The 23,456-nt window shown below is 42.1% G+C and overlaps 1 protein-coding gene across 2 annotated transcripts in view; it reads left to right on the top strand.

Annotated features, from left to right (window-relative positions):
* JARID2 (jumonji and AT-rich interaction domain containing 2) overlaps positions 1-23,456 on the top strand; it is a 202,810-nt gene that overhangs the window by 142,460 nt on the left and 36,894 nt on the right. For both annotated transcript variants that reach the window (XM_038175718.2, XM_027451254.3), the window contains exons 4-5: positions 1,691-1,860; positions 14,810-14,986. In XM_038175718.2, the coding sequence (XP_038031646.1) occupies positions 1,691-1,860; positions 14,810-14,986 (347 nt within the window). The remainder of the gene's footprint in view (positions 1-1,690; positions 1,861-14,809; positions 14,987-23,456) is intronic.

Raw genomic sequence — 23,456 nt, 5'->3', positions numbered from 1 at the left:
AAATATGTGTTCAATTAGTCTTTTAGTTCCAGTTCACAAATTACAAGCACTGTGATAAAAAAAAAAATAAAATAATATTATAAACACCATAATATACTTGTCACTAAGGAGATGCAAATAAACAGTAAGAATTGCTGGGAGGGTTGAGCAGGGATTTTTTTTGTCGGAGTTATTTGGAGGCGTGAGGATCGTGAGGACATGGACAATTTTATGTGGAGCTTAGGGAGAAAATTGCTGAATGCTGGTTTTGTTCTCTGCTGTCATTAGAGGACGTGCATATATGTGGATAAACGCTGCTGGGATTTAAAACATTTTTTTCCCTGCTTTAGCCACAAAAATGAGGAAGTTTAAGATACAGTTTCAAACCTCTTCCTACCCGACCACTTAAGTTTAATATCCGTGAAAAAGAAGAGGTTTACCAATTACGTGTTTCATCCACACTGAACGGTATCTGTGCTTTCGTTAAGTCATAACAGTAAAGCCTGCAGTGGAATAACAAGACCTGGCTTTTCCTTGTAGTGTTGTTCGATACGTGGTTCAGTTTTACATTATGTAAATACTCTGCTAATAGGGAGGAAAATGACATAAAATTGCATCCTTTCTCAACGAGGTTTTAAGTTCTTTCAGCAGCTTCTCTCCTTTTTGAAGCTGTAATAAAGATCATAATTAGAGTCCCAGTTGCTTAAGTGAGAAATTAGCATGTTCTTAAATGCTGAGCCGAGTCAGGCTCCTGGCGAGACCCCCTCTGGGTATCTGTCCTGCCCCCAAGCACATTCCCTAATGCCAATTTGTGTTCTAGACATATGAAAGAAAATCATATTCATTGCCACCTAGTAGTTAATCAGAGCCTTCAGATAGGCTTGAAATAATTTGCAGCCTGACTGCCAAAACCACTTGCTTCTGTTCATTTCCCATAACTGTACATATGGTCACACTCTAAGTCTTACCAGAGAGCGTGAGTCCATTGCCCACTACCACGACTCTGTGCATGTCCTTTGTTATTACAAATTCATCATAAATACTTATTAACCACAGCCCAGACCTCCTTGCTTCCTGTCTTCGAAGCCCTGGCCAAGGGAATGAAAATCGAGTGGCTTTTGCCTGATGTTTTCCCAGTCAGAAATATCTTTCCCTAAAGGTTTTGCTTTGTTTTTGTAGAACTGGATGCGAGTATAGATACCGTGTATACTAATACATATTTTGCTATTTAAATAAGATTCTCCCAGATTGGAATAAATTAAGAGCTTTATTGGGGCTGAAGTACACCTCATTTTTAGATTGATTAATTCATTGTGATTTAAAAATAATAATATATATATAAAAAAAAAAAGTGAAGAAGACTAATGCTTAAAAAAAGAAAAAGACACTTTCCACGTGCAAAATACAGATTTGATTTCCAAACAAGTGAATAGTAAACTGTAAGTGCCTGAAGTGCAAGAAAGTGTCTGGAACATATGAAATTGTAGTCAAAAATTTTATGGTCAAGATGTTCCCTTCCCAGTTTTCTGAATTGTTGCAGAAGATACCAGAGGTAAAGCAATTGAAGTCCTACCTTCACAGTTAACTCAGTTATGGATAACGCTTGTGGGAGATGGATACTGATCTCTCTTGAAGCAGTGATTTTTTATGTTCTGATGTCTCTCCTGCAAGTTCTGTCTAACATGCTTTTGATGTGCTCTTGTTTCCACAGGCCAAGGCTGCAAGCACAAAGGAAGTTTGCTCAATCCCAGCCAAACAGTCCCAGCACAACTCCAATAAAGATAGTGGAGCCGTTGTTACCCCCTCCCGCCACTCAGATTTCTGACCTCTCCAAAAGGAAGCCCAAGACAGAAGATTTTCTTACTTTCCTCTGTCTTCGAGGTAAGACTCTTGCAACAGCTTGGGGGAACAATCTCTTTCATGGCCAAGCCACAGCACCACACGCTGCATAGCAGCTAGACAAACGCACTGGTGCTGTGCTTGAATATATTGTGTGCATTTCAACTCCAGTAATTTGGCTCTATCTGCAGCAGGAGCATTCACGTTTGTGGTTGTAAAGGCCATAAAACGAGGCTGGTAATAGTGCAGAAGGAAATTTCTTTTACGCTTTAGCACACTGTTATCTTGAATGGGTTTTTGCCTAGCTCTCTTTAAGTTCTCCCCATCCTCATTTGTTTTACCTGACTATAAACTGAAGAGGCGCTTAAATTTCCAGAGTGCTTGTTCCTGCAATGAGAGAAATCTGGTTGGAAATTCCCTTTTTCTGCCTATTCGCTGTCCTTTGCTGTTCAATTCAAGCGATGCTTTTTGTCTGATAGAGGGTAGAAGGATTCCTGTTAATTGCACCTGTCCCAGAAGCTGGATTGTTACCATATTAATAATTAAAACATGTTCCACTGTGCAAATCTGGTGAAAACAAGGCATCTGAAGTTCTGCTGAGAGATACCCACTTACCTGATAGCAGGTGCCTGAGCCTGGCTGGAGCCGTACAGAGCAGCTGATTGCTGGTGTGCGTCTGCAAGCCTGCCTGCCAGAGTTAGGGACCTTCACACGAGGCACAGCTAACTGTCCAGATTGAGCAAAAGGAGGACGCCTTGCCCAAGTGGTCATTTTTGTTTCTATTTTGGCAGGTGCCCCCCACCCCGTGTAGCTAATCATTGCTCTGTCCTTGAAGTGCTGGAGTGATGCCTTTTGCTGTTTTGTCCCATTATCTGCTGAAAGGGTGTGTGTTTTTTACAGATAGGGCTTGTCTGCAAAAGGCTTACCTGGTGGGTAGAATCCTTCAAAGCCTGGTTGTTCCCACTGGTGTTTAAGTTACCCGTGCCAGTTCTGAGGTCTCTGTTGCATCTGCTGACAGGTGTAGTCAACTCCACCCATAACACCTTGCTGAGGCTTTCCCACCTGAACGCTGCACGTTTTTTTTTTCTCTTTCTTTTTTAAATTTATCTCTCTTCTGTGAGATATCAGGCTAGGGGCAGCTGTAGGCTGGTTGCTAATTTATCTGTCTCGACTCTGGTCTTAAAACCGAAGCCTCCCTCCTGTTGGGACTTCTGGTAAAGCGGGTAGGTGGAGGGGGGGTTGTTCACCAGCTTTTGTGTTTGTTTAAAGGATTGCGAGGAGCAGAATCTAATGGAGTTTAAAGTGGCATCGCAGTCCCCTGAAATTTAATCTGTGGAAATGTATTTCTAATTTAGTCTGCTGTGAGGTTGATCAGTCTGTTGGCAGCATGTCACTGCTGTGATCTGGGCCAACTGCCACAGTTGTTGGTGGGAAAATTCAGATGGGGGTGTGTGTGTGTGTGTGTGTGCGAGAGAGAGGGTGAGCACACATGGCTGCATTCATTCACACGCTTGTTTCCACTGCTTGCTAACTAAGCGTGTGTTATTTATAGCTTCGAAGGCACTTGCACTTCAAGAAAGGCGACCTGAGTGGGGATGTGACTTATCTCCCTTTTTATTTCCTACTGTTTCTTAGCGTTCTGCTTTAACAATGCAAATACGAAGCACAGGTTCTTTTGTCCTATTCCAGTGCTTCATTCAGAAGGTTTTTCTTTTTTCTTTTTTTTTTTTTAATTTTATTTTAATCAGTGGCTGTTTAGCTCTTGCACCTGTAATTTTCTTCTTTGTTATTCATCTGTAGAATAATTGATGTTTTGTACTGTCAATTAAGGACTTGCAATTCATTCCTAATTTCTTCAGTATGCAGGAGTACTCATATATTTCAGACAACACATGCGTTCAGACGGCAAGATCCCAATTATAATGGTATTGAAAACCACGAGGGAAAATCTGCGCTAGGAGTGCCACACATGGCACGTTCTTGGTCTGGTTAAGCAGGCTGTGAAAGAAACCAAAAAGGAGAAGCTGTTGACCCTCTGTTTCAGCTCTCAAAAAGTTCATTGCTCCATCACCCCCGAACAAAGCTTGCTTAAACCCTGTGTCAGAAAGGCTTCTGTTTTTTTGGAAGAGGGTTGCTTTGGTTGTGAACCTGCGTGCAATTATTTATGGAAGTGTTGAGGGATCCAAATCGCTTGCATCATGGGCCCTGTGGTCAGTTCTGCCTTCTCTCCAGCCCTGGCAGTTTGCTCTTGCATGATGAAATGAGACACAGAGCCACATGGAAATGTGCTGCATCACTCATAAAAAACACGCTGACAGGATATAAGCTCAGCTCCTTGAATTTTTTTTTTTTTTGTAGTAAGTGTAGTAGTAATATGATGCTGGACAGTAAAACCCTATGTTTGTGTAATTTTTTTTTTTTTTTAAAGTTGGGTCTCTCAGTTCCCAGTCCTTCAAAATGCTCTGATCGTCATTGTAAGTTCAAGGTCAGAGCTTTGCTTCATCGAGGGAGTCTTTTCCAGGACCAGTGGGAAAACAGCTTTGTGGTCATGTTTCTCTCCTTGTATCACCCCACCCAGCAGCAGTGTGAAAAGCAGAGGGTAAATTTGTGGCACCCTGTCAGGCCGTACTTTCATTTTTAAATTTTTTAAACAGAGAAATGTAAAAATCCCAGCCCCAGCTAGAAGTTCATTCTTCAGTACCCTGTGGGGTTTGTTTTAGGTAGCAGCAACTGAATTCTGTGGGCAGGGGAACAGAGCTGTCGTGCCACAACGTGGAAAAAAGGCTCCTTCCGTATGCAGGGTCCAATATTTAGGAAGAAGAATCCAATTTACCTGGGCTTCTGCTACGTGTTAGAAAATCTAACAATCCACGGCATTTTTATTTATTTCTTTTTTAGCATCCTGTGATTTCAAAGGGAGGTAATTTAACCAAGATGACCTGCGTGGTTTCATTAGCAAGAATACTAGGGGCTTTCAACGTATTTTTAATTAGAGCTTGTTTTTTGAACTCCTGATTTGACAATGCAATGTACTAATTACTTCTTAAAAGGTAAACAGAATGGGATGCAAAAGCTGTAACAGCTGATGAATATCTGGGCACGCAGGAATACATCTAGCTGACCGGATTCGGCAAGTTCCCCCTTCTTCCCCCCTTCCTATTATTTTAAAGTCCTCCTCTTTTTATTTTTTTAAATTGTGACCTAGAATTTCCAGCACGAGAAGGAAGGGACTAGCACAGATATCTCTGAAGTGTTTGTCTGCAGTGTTCTTATCTTTAAATAGGTTCTTTGAAGGAGCCTGTGTGCCCTTTGCCAGAGGCATAATTAGTATCTTTCTGCAGCCTGTGTAGATATGAGCATGTCATCTCCCTGCCGTCGCACAATGGCATTCACTTTGGCTATATTTTCTGCCTCTGATCAAACTTTTCTTAATAGCTTCCATTACGGTGCATTTAAGTTGCCTTTTCTCTCCGTAATTATTTACAATTTAAAAATAGCGCAACTGGAGTAAGGCAGAGCTAAAGGGGGATGGAGAAGCGAGCCCCTCGGAGGGAAATGGATCCTTGGCAAAAGGTGATAACAGAAAGGCTATGATTAGGAGCCTACATTTAAAAAAGTTTTCCCATGATCAATTTTCTAATTAAGCCGGGCCTCTGGGACTTGCATGCTGGAGAATTTCAGGGATTCCTAAATAAAGATAATTTAATTGAGATCTCACAAATCGAGTTTTTAGACTGTTTTAACTGTTCCACAAAACCTGTGACTGTTCTGTTCTTTGAGCACTGCGATGATTTAGCAACGTGATGATTTATTACAACTGGGCAAAACCAAAATAGAAAACCTCCCTAACCTCCTTGCTCGTTGTACTTAACCTCCTTGCTTGGGCGGTGTGCTCGGGGGCCATAGATCCCAGTCTTCTTCCTAATATCTCATTAGGGTGCAGTGCCTGAGCTGAGCATCCTCTGGGTTGTGTTTTTAGGGACTCTTCAGGAATGGGGCTGGAGGATGGGTGGGTGCAAGGCAGGTGCCACTACAGCAGCAGGGCTGTGTGTGAGTGCTCTGAGAGTGGGAAGAGGGCAGCTCCACGAGGGCCAAAGACTGCATCAGGGACATTATTTGAGGCCTCGGCCTTCCAGGAGAGAGCATTACCACCACGTAGATGTGCTCAGGAGATCAGAGTAAGCACGTGAAATGGAACAGCGACTCAATCGGGCTGGGAGAGAGGCAATGAAATGCTGACGCTGTCCAGAAACGTAAGGTTTTAAATGCTTTGCAGTCTGGGTTAGTTTTTTATAATTCCAAAATACTATTAAAACATGAAGACTTATGATAATTGGGTTAAAGTACTGGAGGAAGAATTTTTATAGATTTTGTGTTATTAAATCATGTGGTGCCTGAGATGAAATTTTTGGGCGGATTGAAAATATTAGGATAAGCTCTGGAGTGCAGAGTCCTCGCTGCACAAACCACTTAATAAAAATGCATTTGGCGACTGTAATCCCACAATTTTGAAGTTCTTTGTAGGGTTAGGGGTAATAGTGATGTTTAAAGGATCCTTTCCGTGCGTGGGATGAGAGATGCATCCGGTGTGCAGCTTTTTAGTCCACGTATGGAATATGTTGCTCTGGGCTGGTAAGCAGCCTCCACGGTGCTTTAGCACAAGATTAATTTCATCAGCGCAGGTAGGGAGAAGTGGGTCTGGGGTGCTCTGCAAAAAGCAGGAGCCTGAGGTACCCAGAGGGACGCTGTGGCCTGGGCTGGGAGTGATGTTGGAGTCCCTCCAGGTGTGGAGCAGAGGTGTGCATCTCCGCATGGCTTCGTGCTGCCGGGAGAAGTTACCAAGCTGGAAGAGCTGCAGCTGCGGCAGGATCCGTGCTTTCTCTGGCTCTTCCTGTGTTGAGGCCCCTTTCTGATGTTAATGATTCCAATATTTACCCCTGCACAAAGCCACAGGATGAAATTAGCTCATTGAAATGGAAGACTAATCTTGTGGTTCGGTCTTTGTATTTGCCACAGTCTCCCTCCGAGTCCCTAGGCGAGCTGCTCGGCTCTTCTGTAAAACGAGGCTAACATTTAACTCTGTATATAGGTATTGGCGTAGCTGGATGTTGATTAAGGATAAGTTACTGGCACGAAACCTGAGTTCTGTGATTGCAGGAGCCTTGCTTCAAAACCTTGGTGCCCACCTTTCAGGGCCAGGTCAGTGACCAACATGTTTTCACAAAGGTGATCCCTGCCCTTCGTCCCACCGGCAGCGTGCGCCCAAGCTTCAGTAAGCTCTGAACCAGCAGTCCCTGGAGGGTGTGTTTGATGCGAGTGATGGGGCTGAGGATCTCTTGGGTGCAACAAATACCCTGGTAGGATTTGAGGAATGTCAGCACAGTGGGTTGGGATGTACAGACTTGTCTTGTTCTTGGTGGACAGGGATGTGTAGTCAGGGGGTTCAAGTGGACGTGGGAAGGAGTGGTTTTGAGATTTGCCTCCAAATCTAGCCAGGTAAGCAGAGGTAAATTGCTTTGAGATTGTCAGATAAGAATTGTAGATGAGAGGCACCCCACACCATCATTATTATTATTATCATTATCATCATTATTATTATCATCATCATCATTATTGTTATTATTTAGTGTGCCACTCTGGTGTATATTTGCTTAAGTTTGTACAGGGAACCTGTCTTTTTTTTTCCCCTGAAGATTCACGTGCTCCCTCCTGTTATTCTATTTCCCTAAAAAAGGAACAATTTTCTTTTGATTTTGGCTTTAGCTCTACTGCTGTCCAGAGTGGGCCGAGAAGATGAAAACGGGCTTTATGTCATTACCCTGGCCATGATGTTGGCCATAGCACTAAACATCTCGTGATTTGTGCAGCAGCGGAGCAGGCACGGTTTGAATGTTAGTTTGTTTATGGGCTCTGTTTTGTTTCTGTGGTTGAGATGGCCTTTTCCTCCCCCTTGTTCAGGCACTGGGGAGCTCCCTCTGGGACCGTTCCTGCAGGTGGAGTGAGATAAGTGAGATCCAATTGCTCTTTACTATAGAGTTTATGTAGTTCATTCTCTTTTAGCCTCGCTCTGTAAAGTGGCCATAAAGCGTGGGCATAAATTACATTTATTCGCACTTCAGGGTCTTTATGCTGTCCTGTCAAAACGTAGTAAGTGGGACATGTAATAAATGAGAATCAGGCCCTAAATTTTGAGCACTGAGATGCCAGGGCATCGGGAACATTTGGGAGGCAAGGTTTTTCCACCTGCGTACAGCCCCGAAATGGGGCCGCGTGTCAGAGGAGAAGCCAAACCTCTGGCCATGGCTCGCTGTAGAGCTTGGCATGCCCCGTGTTTATTGGGGCAGGCTTAAGTCCCACATGCCTTGACCTGCCTTGTGCTTAAATCATTCTGATGTCTCGAATTGTTTTAAGATTTTTCCAAAGCACATCTGGGTTATGTTTAATTGTTAGGAGAAAAAAGAGAGGAGTTCGAGGGGGAGTCAGTATAAATAATTCAGGGAGAAGAATCCTCCAGTTTTACAGAAACCACAGCCCAAACTACAGAGAAGGCTCTTGGATTGAGATGATTTTTGTTGTGGTTGTAACATACCACGGCTTGAATCCTGTCCAGAGGAAAACATTTGGTTTGTACTTCAGTAAATATTGCAGGGAAGCTGCCAGCTAATTCTGAAGAGTAATGAAATAGTGCTTTTGGCAAAGCGCGTGCACTTTCCATACTTCTGATTCCAGTCTTCAGATCCAAATTCGGAGTTTTTTTAGTGTGTTTAGCTAGTCCAAGACAAAAGTTAATGCGATTTAATGAGAAACAAAACATACAGTAATTTAGGAGGGAAAATTACGCATTTGTCAAATAATAAAAAAATAATTTAATAATTTAATGACCTCATTAGCCAAATAAAACGGCTGAAAAAGAGGGGAGTTTATTCTATTAATCAGGCACTTGCTGCTGAGTTCAATGCATCTGGACGCACAGGTTGTGGAAGCATCAGCTGTGAGCAGCAGGCCCGGGTGCTGTACGTGCGAAGGGTAGCAGCTTGCCCAGGAGGCTGCTAAAAGCAACGCCGCAAAACTTAAAAAAAAAACGCGTAGTTTGCTTTGTGCTTATTGTGGAACGAGCATCAAATTGTTATAGCAGAGGACATAACATACATTTGTCATCCTTTCATATCCATTAGGCAACATTTTGTTGTATAGCTGCGGTAATTGTTTTTCCGATATAGTTAGCTTTTCTTTTGTGTTGCTCGCACACAATAGGAGGGAAGACAAAAATACTCAAGAGAGGATTTCAATAATGAAACTGCAGATACTGGCAGAAACAGTTGCCAACAATACTTCAGAACTCATTTTTTAAATAACTGAATATCCTCCCTTTTTTCGTAATAATTCATAGCTCATTGTGACCACGATGAGTGAATTTTAAAAAGAAAAATCACCATGGATGATTTTCTCCACATTTCTCACGCGTAGTGGCACCCGGCCACAGGGGAGGTAACTCCTGCTGTGATGCTGGTGAGGAGTGGGCACTTTGTGTGCTGGCCGAGCTTCTTGTTGCCTTGCGATCTCTTAGTTAGCCATGGTAATTTGTTAGGCTTGCAGAATTGCATCGTGAGGGTTGCATTTGGTGATTTGGCCTTCCCGCAGGGATTTGGGGGAGAAGTTCCCGCTGGGATGCTGCCTGGCCTTGGCTGTGGGGTTTCTGCTCCTGGCTGTGAGATGACCCCGACTTGGTAACTGAGAAAGGTGGGCAGCACTGTGTGATAGATACCACTCTTAAATTAAGTGTCCTTCCCTCTTTACTGTACTTATTACTACACAGTGTCGGTAATTCTTCCAGCATTTGCCTGTTCCCATTTGTCCCACAGCCTCTGTGCACCTGCTGGCTTACCTCTCCCTGCTCACCTCTCTCCCAGCCCAGCCCATCCGTGCTCCTCTTCTTCTGCCCTGCTGCTACATGCCCTTTCTTTCAGCTTAATTTCTCTGCCCTGCATTCTTCTCCCCACCCATCATGTTGCAACAGCCTCATCCAGCTCTTTGGTGACGGCACGTGATTTATGCAAATATTGATGCAAAACAAATCAGCCTCCTTGAAAGAAGTGCAGTTAGGGAGTGCCTAGACACCATCAAGGCAGAATGTAAAACGTATGGCTCCTCCAGGAGACTGGAGACGGACTGCATTTCATGTTTTGTTTAATAATATAGTGATGTATTAAGCTGCACGTTCAATAAGAAAAAGTGTGCACAGAAATTTTCCAAATCTTAACCCGAGAGCTTGTAACTTTAAATTGTCGTTACAGCATTTATTAATGGACTTTAATTTCCTTAGTCTGGGATTTTAACCTGAATCGGTTCCCTGATCTGATTCACCACATGGCCCCACAAAAAAAAATTACACTGCCACAGCCAAAGAGGTGGCACAGGAGCAAGAACCGGAGGCCAGGTGGGGTAGATGCTCTGTAGGCCAGTTTGGATGCCAAGAAAAATGCACGCACAGCCACAGACAGCCTCGATGGAGGAAATTTCTTTTAAATTTCTCTTCTAGATTTTTATTTTCTAGATTACCATCAGCTTTGCCCTGTGCCCTGCTGCTGAGCAAGCAGTTTTCTAGGTACCTGTTGATGCGGAGCGAGGCAGGACGGGTGTCTCAGTGTCGAGGGCTGCTCACCCACTTTCCCCAGGCACCAAAGTGCAGCCCCCTGCCTCTCCGCTTTCATCCGCTGCAATCCCCATGGCGGCAGCTGCCTGCACGACTCGGGGGCTCACGACACAGGAGGAGACTTGTAAAATTCAATACGGCCACAGGCTCTCATAACTCCTCTGCAGATTTTCTGCGCTTTTCTTGGGGATAGAAAGCGAGGAAGGCGGGAATTGCATACCTAGAGTGCTGAGACCTGACCTGCACCACCTCCTGGGCGCAGATGTTGCCCTCTCTCTGCAGCACGGGAGTTCTCCACTTCTGCTTTTTGATACTAATTAAATTCTAATGTCGCTCTTTAGATTGCCCTGGGCAGGCTTCGAGAATAACAAAGCGGTGGGGAGGGGAAGAGGATGAGGAGGGCTGGTTGTTCATCTCTGCTCATGCTGCCTGGCTGGTAGCGTGCGTGCAGACATGATGGAGCAGAGCTGCCTCGTGGTTGTGTTGCAGAGTGTGTCCAGGCAAAGACAGAGGGATTTACTTCGGATATTAATGTGCAGAGTAGTGTGTAATAAATTTTTAAAAATAATAATAATCAAGGAATTGCCTACAGCTGTGTGTTCGATGAATGTCTGTATATGTATGAATCTGGTGAAGCTGCAGTGCTCCTTATTCTCATGCCATTTTGAAGGATTTTTATCATCTTGGTGCCATATGCCATTGTCATAACAAATACCTGTTATACACGGAGAAACTTGAGAGCAACAACTCTCAACAAAGTCTCTGTGTGTGAAGCCAAACACCGTGTTCTTAACTACAGGTGAAGCCAGGCAAGCGTTATGAGGAGGGGTAATACATTTTATTAGACATCCTGATATAGTTATTAAAAACAAACAAACAAACAAACAAAAAAACTTTTGAGTGCGTTCTTTTCCAGATCTCCAGTGGTCCTAGGCATTCATGGCTACAACACCACTACTTCGTGTTGTTTATTCAAACTGGCAGCTTTGAGTAAGAACCAGGGTCCCTTGCAGAGGTAGGCGATGGTGTCAGGTGCACATCCCCGTGCAGTCTCATGATGCAGCATAGATACAGGACAGGAATGTTTGTTGTAGTAAAGAAGGTGAGTGATCACCTAGCCTTTACTCTTAGCACTGCAGCTTCACTTACGAAATGAATTGTCATTGTTTTAGCTTGAATGAATTCACAGCGTACATGCAGGCTTGTCTTTCCTTTAATTCCTTCATTTGCCCATAACTGGAATTTGCATCATCTTGGGCATGAACGGCCTATTTCAGTGTTTTAAATTAGCTGTTTTCCCAGCCTTCTGGACATGTTTAGGTACATAGATTTAAATTGGAAATGCTTTTAACTGGCTCAGCACATAGGTGTGAACAAATCCTCAGTATTTGAGGCTATTCCAGAACTGAAATCTTACTATGAAAAGCGACGAAAGTACTTCTAATATAAAGAGCAAGCAAGAAAGCTTAAAGCTCTTAGATTTCTTTCAGTGTCTTCCATCCATAACGATGCTCAAACAGAACAAGAATGCCTGAGTCCAGTGGTTTTCTTTGTTTTTTTCCTTTCTTTACTGTTTTGCAAGTCAACTTTAATAAACGTGTAGGAAAAGCTGGGGGGGAGGAGGTGACCTGGAGTGAACACCAGCTTTTCTCTGAGGTCTCATATTGCAGAGCACTTAGATCAGGAAAGTGAGGACTAGCAGGACTCTACTCTGTTATTGGACATTGCTAGTCTAATTTCTCTGCAAATGTACTCCCCAAACAGTCCCAGCTGTCCAAGGAATGCAGTTTAACCATTGTTGTTCATAGTTCTGGATTGGAAAGAATTAAAAAATGTCATTCTGGCTGGAGATTTATGTGCTGAGATTACGACAGCTGAATACCAGGAGTTAGGTAAAGCTTGTGTCTGCTCTCTCGATTGGGTTAGACCTTCCTTCCTTTCTAAGCAGAATCACGTAGTTCTACATTTTATTCTGCGCTTAAAAAACAAAACAAAAAGAAAGAAGATTGCTGTTGCAGTAAAAACATTTGCATCACAGATGATAATTTTTTTTTTTGATGGTTGCTGTTGGAGCCAGCTGACCAAAGTTCAGGGATGTGGAAGTGCAGGGGAAGACAAGGCTTAGAGAACAGACTCCATATCTGGTCCCCCATTTTAGCATCTCAGAAGGATAAAATTTCTGAAAGTATTTATTTCTCTAACTACAAGAGATTTCAGTCTGTGTTTGAGTCCAATTTTGAAGGACCCTGACAGAGACTTTATTTTTAATTGCCATTGTTTGTTGATGCACTAATGGTGTCAGACTTCGAATCCTGATGAAAAGTGATACTCAATACGGGCTTGAAGTACAGACCTGGGTACCTGGATGGAATTAAAAAGATAATTTACTTCTCAGGCTGCATTGCCCCAGTGTAACTGCCTTGGAGTTCTCTAATTAGTTGCTATTGAGACTAAAGCTGCCCCCAGGTAGAATTCATGTGCCTCTCAGCACCTCTTGCCTTCTCTGGATGATTGCTTAGCGTATGCCAAAAAGTTCTGGGCTTTTTTTCTAGGCCAAAAACACAAAACTTTTTGTTTCTGCCAGTTGTTACAGCTCCCATGCCTCAAAATAGGTCAGGAGTCAAGCTTCATTTGATCATCAGTCTCTATGGATATGAAAGTCGTGGCATGCAGAAGGCTAATACAGATCTCCCCTTAGGATAACCGTGTGTGTTCACACATACAACCCTTCAGGCCTAGTCTTGATGGATTAATACACAAGTTATCTCAGGGGCTTCTCCCCAGGGCAGCTGCAGTCCCATGAGGTCTGCTATAGAGACTGAGAGCAAAGGTCTTCGCGTGTGATAGAAGTCCACATGGCTTTACTGCTACCAGCTTCAGCTTCCTGCATAGCAGTGGCCCATTTTTGTGAATGCCACAGGTGTGTCCCCATCTAAATGGCCCTTTGCTCCCTCTGGAGACAGTCACTGTGTGTCCTGCTGCACTGCCTGCTCTGTCCTTTCTCGAGTCTTCCTGTAGATTTATTTAAGGGAGATGCTGTGGTGGGGTTTTGATCCTTTGGAAAGGATGGTTCATCGCAGGAATGGCCTATTCTGTTTTTTGTGCTGTATTTAGGCACCAAGCAAAACACATAATTGCTGTTCTAAAGAGCTTAAAGCCAAAAGTGTTAGCTAAGGAAGCAGCAGCTAGACTAACACTATCTTGTGTTAGTCTGTAAGCCAGCTCTCCTTGTTCTTTGTCTAATTTAGCTACAGAGGAATACTGAAGTAATAAGTCCCCATTCTACACTTTCTGTAGATTTTCTGTTTCTTCCCATTCTGCATTAAAAAATAATCTTTTTGTGAATAAGTCGGAACCTCTGGGACACCTGTCCTTCCTGGGAAAAAACAAAGTACGAACTAACACCTGGGATAAGGGAAAGTATCTACTAGTTGTTGCAGTATTTATGTTTTTTAAAATACAGTACTACAATCGTGTCCTGGTACAGTGCAGAGAAGCCCATGCTATTGCATGACATGCATAAAAGAAATGTTGTGTAAGAGGTACATGTAAATTAGAGTCCTATATCATTGTTAGACTTGTGGATCCTCACTTACCTCTCACTGAATTGTGTGTTGTGTCTTACCCTTGTGTGGACAACGCAGGTTAGGGGGAACATTATGGGAAGTAAAGGAGAAGCAATGTCCTCAAGAGGAGCACACTGGAAGTCAGGAGACCTTTGCTCTTTCTCTCCTTTGCGAGGGACCTGTTAGGCAAATTGAAGCATCTCATGTTTGACTTTTCCTCTTTGTGTGAAACAGAACCAGAACACTGCAAAGCATTGTGTACAATGCTGTAGAGGTCTGCAAAGCATTGTGAAGTTTAAACACTAATATTTTATTGTAATAATAACCTAAAAATATTACTGGGGTGCAGATTGGTTTGTAAATGCTCTTTTTTCTTCCATTTGGAAAGGCTGTAAGCTTCTGGTTCATGCATTAAGACTTCAGTAAGGCACTAAAGCATGCATTTGAAATGAAGCACGTGCATTAGTCCTTTTCTGAATACACAAAGCTATTAATTAGGGCTTGTAGCAAGACTGTTTGCTTGTCTAAAGTATGAATACAATGTGCTTTTTTTTTTTTTTTGAGAGGGGGAACCCTCCTTTTCAAGCACATACGTATTCTTCTGGTAGAAACAAATAAAGAAGGCTCCAGTTAGTCACGCACTACTGTGACCTTCCATCTCTGGGTGCCTCTTCCCTCGCTATGCATAACACTCAAGTAGATTATGATCAGTGTGGTTAGTGCAGTAAGTGAATGTAACGATGTTAATGAGCCATTTCTTTCTAATGATCAGGTTCCCCAGCCCTGCCCAGCAACATGGTATACTTTGGAAGTTCTCAGGATGATGAGGATGAAGAAGAAGAAGAGGAGGAGACAGAAGACTCAAAAACAGCTACAAACAATGCTTCATCATCATGCCAGTCAACCCCCAGGAAAGGAAAAACGCATAAACAAGTTCCAAATGGGCAAGGTAAGTCTAAGTAGTGCTGTTCTCCTACACTGCCTAGTAGAAAAACTTAAGAACAGAATCCTTGTACATCCTTGTGGACCTGAGTGAATAAGGATGTAGGCCATAATGGGAAAATGGAGTGAGATGCAGTGTTAGCATCTTCTTTTTTAACCTGTTTCCCCTAGCGGTCTGAACTCTGTCTGTGCTGGAGCTGTAACTGCAGGGCTGGAGACACTCTCTAGCTCTTTTGAGACTGATGCTTAATCTAGAATGAATTTGTTTTATCAGAGTTAAATATAAGCATCTAAGTACTTCATAAGTGTTATCAAAACATGTGAAAAGGGCAACACTTAATGTCTCACGTGCGGTATTGATACCACAGTTGCCGTAGGTAAAGATAGTGCATTTATGCTCTTGGTAACATAGAGGGGATTTATAGAAGTTTGATGAAGTCATTTATTTCTTTGCAAATCAACAAAAACGCCATTCATTACAAAATATTTCTGTCACAATGTCCTAATGTCATATCTTGATAAGTTTATCAGTGTTATGTTGCAACATCCGCTAGTGTAAAATGGAAGAACTCAAAACCATGCTGGAAAGTTTCTGAGCGTGCCGTGGTGTTCTACTGCCAAAGTCCTGCATGACTTCCTTTCAGTCTCCAGCAAAGCTATTGTATCATGACAAGTCTGTGCCCTCTCTGTCTGTCATCATTTCAAAATGGGTTCTGTGCTCCCCATTCCCTTCCCCAGTATTAGTTTACCATGAAAATCTTTATTTCTGGTGACTGCTTGTTCATCCTCCCTCTTAGCAACAGGATGGAGAGGAAGGTGTTTCTACAGAGCACTTTTTCAGAGGTGGTTGTGACCTGAGCCTGCTTTTTTTTTTCTTCTTTCATGCTACTCTCTGCTCTGAAGACGAGATGAATAGATCCCAATTACATCACTGTGCTGGTCCTCATCTCTGCTTTTCAAAAGGAAATTTTCTGTAAAGAAATCCCTTGTTACATATACCAGAATTATTTTTCATGGCGATGGCTGAATCTGTTTTTTATTGCACACCCCAGCTCAGAAACTCCCCTTTTCTTTGTGAACGATTTGTGGAGAAGTAGAAAGGGCTGTCATATCTAATAATATTTCAACTGTCAGCTGCAAGCAGGCACTTTAATGCTGTAAAAGTCATGGATCAAAACTTAGCACTTTGGATTGATTTCTAAGTAAACCAAACAAAGTAACAGGCACAAAGCTCTGTATATGGAAAATGAGACTGCACGTAACAGAAGTGCTGCCTTAGAGCTTTAAATGTGATATATCATTACAAAAGGAGCCGATCATGTTCCTTGAGAATGTCCCAGATGGCAGCCACTTTGAAATTAGCTCAAAACCAGAGACACCTGAAATCTTAATTGGGGGTAAGTAAAGGCAAACTTAATGAGCCATTAATGGCTTCGTAATCTTTATCAATATACATCAGACTGAGCATAAGTGAAGCTGCTGCTTTAATAGATGTGCAAAAGACCTTTATAAAATACATAGGAGACAATGTGAGATGTTTTGACAAAGGTGATGAAATAGGAATTCCCAGAGAAGGCAGCTTCTTCTTCTTCATCGTCATTGTCATTTCCTTTTTTTGTCTCCTTCTTCTTTTTATTTTTTAATTAAAATCTCCTTACCCAGGAGTATTCCCATTTTTCAGTGTCTGTTATTTTGGTTGACAGCCAATAGTATTTTTGTTTCCTCTGAATAAAGTAGGTTCTGGTTCATGTGTGTCTCTTTTAAATGAGACCACACACAAAGGCAGACCAGGGACGGGTGCACCAAATGAACTTAATCTAGCGTGAGAGTCTATTTTTAATGAATTAAAGTCTTTTGTTTTTAATGTACAATGTGTAGTCAAGTACTTTGGACCTGAAAATGCTAAGCATTTGCTATGACATACAACAACAAAGGTTCAGAGCTTGATTAATGTCATTAGACAGTGTCAAATGATTGCTTTCTACTAAATGGGGGCCAGAACAACTTTCCTGGTGAAGTCATTTGTCAATATCCTCTTCTGACACCAAGGGGGGATGTTATTAGGGTTGTAAACCAAACTGTGTTATAACCTAGCCTGTTGAGCCACCTTTTGGACAGATAACTAGATGGAAAATGCCGAAGTATGAATGAGAAGCTGATGTAGCACGTGGCATAGCTTGCTGCATGAATTGGACTCAGTTGGCTCAACTGACTTGTCGCCTTCCAAGCTTCGTGCCTGCGATAAGCTTATTTCAAGAATCAGATGATTACCTCTGCCTTTTCTTCCTCCTTTCTTAGTATTTCTGATGTGCTGCACAAGTATCTAACTGGTAAAGAGCAAAGTGAAATGCTTAGCAAGAGAAGTGTTTATCCCCTACATCCGTGGGCATGTGCAAAAGGGATATGCAGCAATGTGCAAGGCTTTCCTTCATGCAATGTCTGAGTGCGTGCGGTGACAGCGTTGCAGTTAAACTGTTTTCTAAAACAATTGCTGCAGCTGCCACAAGGGAAAATGCTGGAGCTGTGCTCTTAAAAACTTGTTTCAACGTCATTGCCAAACTTCAGCTGATTAGGCCAGGTCTGACATATGTTAAGATTAGTTAGCAGCAGATAAAGGCTTGGGTGTCATTGGTGGTGTTTTTTGGCTTGGTTAGAAACTGATGTTAGTTCTGGAGGGATCTCCCTCATGCTGTGTGGGTTGTTCTGCACCTAACTCTTGGCTTGCTCCTCCCATATCTGTCTTTTTCAGAATGCTTAAATTTACAATGAGCATTTCTCACTAAGAGATGATGACAGTGGCTAGCGACTTTCAGTTTTTGTTTACAAGAAAAGTGTTCTCTTGTAATGTAGAGTAAAATGTGTGTGTGTTTATTGCTTGCTTTTATATATCATGTGTCCCAAATAAACTCAAGTCAGAATTCAACTCTAGTCTGACCTGTCCAAAACACCATCGATAAGTTTTCTGTCAAATTTGGCAATAAAATTAGCAGAGGTTTGTGCCTGTAATAGTGCATATCTCTGGAGGAGGAGGTTTTAGAAGCTTTCTGAAATGCAGTGTGGAATTTTGGTTCCAATCAGAATTACTTTAATTGCATTAGGATTTATAGCAGGGTTAAAATGGTGAAAGGCCAGAAACTAATCAACTGGATCACTTCATTTCCATATAGCTACTGACTTCAAAAGAATATTTTCTCAGCTAAGAAACCGTACGAACATTCAGTCAGAAGGACGTAATCCATCCCGCTGGTTCAGTATATTGAAGCGATGTTAGAACGGCTTGATGGAAAGCACGTCAAGGATGCATGTCCCTTTAAAGCACATAGTTCCCTTTCAACTTCAAACCTCCTAAGTAAGGTTGTGGTGAATTTCAACACTGACATATGGAAAACTAGGGATGATGTGGCGTGTGTTGCCTCAGCTAGTGCAGAAGTTCAGATGCCTGGGTTGCAACTGCAGCCTGAGTGTGGGGGTAGGAATCCCCCTTCGTTCCCAGTATTTACGTCCAGGATGCCCAGTCACAGGATGCCTGTGTGCTGCTCAGATGGGTACGCTTATTTCCCAGCCTGTGCTTTGTACCCATCTCAAATAACCACCAGTCCACCCGAGACTAGGACGGGGCTGTGAATGCAAGGAATTTGGTGGGAGAAGCCAGGCGGAAGCGTTGGCCTACGCAACGCGTTTTTGCTTCAGTGTGGCTGCCAGGTGTGGGGAGGAACTCCTCAACCACAGCCTGGACGACAGGGCGCCTTGCCGACGTGGAGGAGGAGATGGGGAGACGTTGATTTTTTAGAAAATTGACCTTCTGCAGAGGGAGGAGGGTGTCAGGCCTCAGCTACAGCGGGCTGACGCGCAGGGCGAGCAGGCCCTTGGCCGTGACTTACACCTCCCTGCCGCCCGGAGGAAATTCCACGTGAAGGTAAGAGGGGAGGCTTTAGGCCTCTGTAAGACTAATTCTTTGAATTCCTCGCAACTAAATAAACCCTACTTTGATTTCGTTCTGTGGCACAACAGAAGGTTTCCTCCGCAGGCTCCTGAAGGAAAATGTGTGCAGGTGCCAAGTGTTTTGTTAGGCAGGCTGCGAGCTGGAGCTGGAGGATGCAGTCAGGGAGCTGTCGGGTTGTCCGTCCCGTCGACAGAGGGAAAGGGGATGGAGTTGCTCCACTTAAAAGGAGCCTTAAGGCCTTGTGGACTGGAAAAGGGCCTCGAGGAGGAGCAGCATCCCCAGATAGAGCTGAGTAGACAGCTCTGAGGGCAGCAGTTCCTACAGTCATGGTCGGCCAATTTCCTCAAGTAAGGCGGTTGCAGGATTAGCTATTTCTGACACCAGCAGAGAGGTTCAGAGGTGGAGAGAAGTGTGCCTCTGTGCCAGCTTACCTGGCAATGCCGTATTTGTCCTCAGATGCCCGAGACAGACAATTAAATCCTAGCTTATTTTTAGGAAAACAGAGTTAGCTGTCATTATTTGTAAACAGACTTCTTTGTGATTTCCTTAGCGAGAGCAAATGAGATTTCAGTGTGGAAAAGCCGGCTGGGGCAAAAACAGGTCCTGGTCCCCGCTGTGTTTTGTTAACATGGTCAGATAAAAACCAGTCTGCGTGCCTTTTGTCTGAAATGGGGCGGGGGGGAAGTTTTATAGACGCCTTTTTTCTGATGGCTCAAATTTCAAAACAGATCTGGCAGTAGCGTGTAGTAAGCAGGCATCACTAGAAATCCTATACTTTGCTTTAGTGCTGTCTTCCTCGCTTGCCAAAAATGCTGAAGAATGTTTCGGTTCTCAGTTTGCAATGGATAATTTAGGGGAGTAATTTCCTTACACGTGTAATAACAAAAATGGTACTGGAAAAGATCGTAGATACTTTTTTTTTCTTTCTTATTTCAGGATGTAGTTCAGTGCACTGCTTGTACATCTTGGGCTTAAGTGGTGTATCTTTTACATACATTACCATTTGAGTGTTCTGTAAGAAAATCCAATGTATAGTCGAAATTCCTCATTCAGTTGCCTTTAAAAAAATATTAAATATTTGTAGTTTGGTACATAAGACAGAGTCATCCTTTGTGCATCTTTTTCAGTAAAATTAATCCTGAAGAGGTAAACACTCAGAAGAAATATATTTTCTGCATACAGCTAAAATGCAGAATGAGAAAATTTCAGGCACAGTGCTACAATAGTTAATGGGTAGGCAATTATTTTGATGATTTACAGCCTTTTGTTGAAATACCATGGAACCAGTAATTGTTGCAATAAACATTTTGCACATTTAATTTTTCTGCAAAAATATGTAACATGAAAATTACCCGTTTTGCAGTAATTTGCATATTTAAATATGCAAATCAGACACAACACATTTGGGGATCTGTGGCTTTTCAGTAGCTAGATGTATGACCTGTGGAGAAGAATAGGGGAGCTGGAAGTTGCTCAAAAAAAATTGAATTGTTATCCTGGTGAGAGACTCGTGGTAACAGATAGGCACTTCTTGTATGGACTTGCTGCTTAGCGAGTGACCCTTTTGACGTTGTTTTTGTCATCACGGTTAGGTGAGAGTAATGAATTTGTGCTAAGATGAGACACTTGGTGTTGGATTTTTGCAAATGGTGTGGTGCCTCATACCAATAACGCTCCTTGCGATGGCCCGATATGTGTGAAGGGTTTTGCGTTGTGCTATTGATAGTGGCAAAAAGAAATGCCATGTTAGCAGCCAGTTCTCCTGTTTGTCTTCGGTTCGCATACAGCTGGGGAAATTTTGTTTCGGAGTTGTCCACGTCCAAATTGTGTAGAGCTAGGTTAGGGCTTGAGAAGTGCAGAAACAGCTGTGCTGAGTGTTTTCACACTGCGTAACACCAGCAGTGTCATGGTGTCCTTTTCTTCTCCTGAAATACACTTTTGCCACTGACCTCCCAAGTATGTAGGTAGTTTTTGGGGCTCAGGAAGAGAGCTCCTATCTCTGGAATGGTTTATAGAAGTCTGAGCATACCCAACACTTAAGGAAAACAATTGGCAGCATTAAAATATTCTGTTTTATGGAAGTAGAACATTGTTTTAGTTCCTGCGGGAGGAGAAAAGAATTATTGCCTGGGTCCTTTAAGGCAGTTTGAGAGCCATATAAATGTTTTCACAGTGACTTAAAACTGAATTAAAGCCAGAGCAAGAATGTTTTTGTACAGTAACGGATACTTAATGCCAGAAAGTTGATTAATATTACATCTCTTCCCAAACATGATCTATGTAACAACATGAGGTTTGCATTGGAATAGCTGGCTCGGGTTCACAAAATTGGCAAGGCTCCCTCTTCTCCTTCTGAAAACAAAACTTTTCCCTTTCACTCTTATCTTCCCTCTTTGTTTTGAATAGTTTTATGAATGTGCAATCACTTGCTTTACGCAGCATGAGCTCTGCTACATGCAGCATGTGTGTACGTGTATGGTCAGTGCCTTTATCTTCCAGAACATACAGCAGAAATGTTCATATGTGAACACTCCACTCTTCCTTATGCATGAGATAAAAGGGGAGTCTACAGAGAGCATTACTGGTAAGCTGGAGGAGGGTTCGTGAGAGAAAGCTTTGCACATAGTCTCAGCTGTTGACTGAATGCAGTCCTGTAATTCTGCTGTTTAAGTAGTGAAAACCTGATTATTGTACAAAAATACAAATTGGCTTCTGAATGGATGACTGGATATACCCTATAAAATAATTGCATGCATATATATTTCCAGAAATACTTCAGAAAATTGCTGAAAACTTAATAAATGTTTATAGCTTAGTGAAGTGTCAAGTCCCTTAGTAAATGCTGTGTTAATCTGTAGTAATCAAGCACATCTATGACTTTACTCGATCAAACTTTTCGTAGTCATTATTATAGCTGTACCTAGTTACAGGCATGATTTGCACAGTTTGCATTGGTTCGTGTAGGGATTCTTTATCATGGTTTGAAATGAGATACCCCCAAATACCTGGATGGGATCCTGTGTGGATATTGGTGCCCAGGCTCCAGGTCCCCTTCTGCGCTGCGTCCGTGGGGGATGATGCTTGCCATAAGGTTTTGCTCTGCTGCCATAAATTATATCAGTGGTTTAAAAAACCTCAGTGCTTGCAAGTTTTGAATGTAGTGGTTGAATTGCTTTGTATTTGATCATCACTGCTAACCAAAAGACCCACAAATATTTCACTATGGGACTCTTATTGTTTCAGCCTAATAATAATAATTGCTTTGGAGGAAGCAGCATTTCAGAATGAGCTTTCAGATAGGTACGGAGAAGTTGATACCCACTTATTCTATTTGAAGTTTTTGAACAATAATAATTTGCTTATACGTTTAATCATGCATTTGTAGCACTCTTGCCTTTAACTAAAAGCTGTTCTGGAAGTACAAAACTGGTTAAGATTGTGTAAAATAATCATAATTCAAGACTTTAAGAGATTGAACAGTATAAGTTCTGTGGCTCTTTTTTTTTTTTTCTTTCTTCCCTCCCTCTTTCTTTTATTTTTTATTTTTAATGAAATAATCATTTCAAGGATGAAACCTTTATTGACTATTCTTTCACAAGGAAAAAAAGTGTCACTGGATGTTGTGCATGTCAGTTATCTCTAGGATGGGACATTGTAGCTGTGGCATGTTTATACCTGAGCTTGGTAAAGTGTAAGGTACACATTTTCTGCTTTTCTAATTGAAAAATATTGAAGGGCTGACAGACATGAGGGGAAATGCAATTTGCTGCATAAGAAGACACAAAAGAATTAGTAATCGTTTTCTAGTTAAACAAGATTTGGTCTCAGCGATATTTCATGCACGATTGGTATTGTGGTTGTTTGTTTTCCTTTGAGAAGTGGATTTTTCTTTCTTATTATCAGTTACTTTTCAACAATTAAATTTCTTTGGGGGCTTTTTGGTCTTCCTTCCCTGGCAATTTCATTGTTTCACTGAACTGTCTTGCTAGCTGTTTGGGCCAAAGTTCGATCCTGTATTATACTCTGTAAGTCTAAATAACTTAATTTCACATTTTTACTCAGATGGGAGCAAAATCACCGTCTCTGGGATTTTTTTTTTTTTTCTTAAGTGCTTGGCTTGTGATAATATTTTGTAATTAATTGGGTGAACACTTAGATACTTGTTGATATAATATGGTTGCGAATTTGGCAGAACTCATTGCAGAAAGGTTTTTACACCTGTCTGGATATAATAATATTATAAGTGTTTGAAGCAAGAAATACTAATTTTTTTATAGAAACCGATACCACCTATAACTAGAGACAGCATGGCTAGGACTGTTTTGCATCTACGTCTTGCCCTTTTTGTTGTGTTCTCAGGGTTTAAGCTTTTTAAGCTTTTCCTGTGAGAGCGAACATTTTTTTTTTTCCTCTCATTTCTCTCTTCCCCCTTTCAAGAATCTTACAAATTAAGACAAAAGATAATTACTCAGAGGGTAAAACTGGCAGGGTTCCCACGACACTTAAAATTAATGAGCTGTTGCATATAAAATAT

Source organism: Anas platyrhynchos, chromosome 2 (genome assembly GCF_047663525.1).
Source record: "Anas platyrhynchos isolate ZD024472 breed Pekin duck chromosome 2, IASCAAS_PekinDuck_T2T, whole genome shotgun sequence".
NCBI lineage: Eukaryota > Metazoa > Chordata > Aves > Anseriformes > Anatidae > Anas > Anas platyrhynchos.
This window is presented reverse-complemented; position numbering and strand designations above follow the sequence as displayed.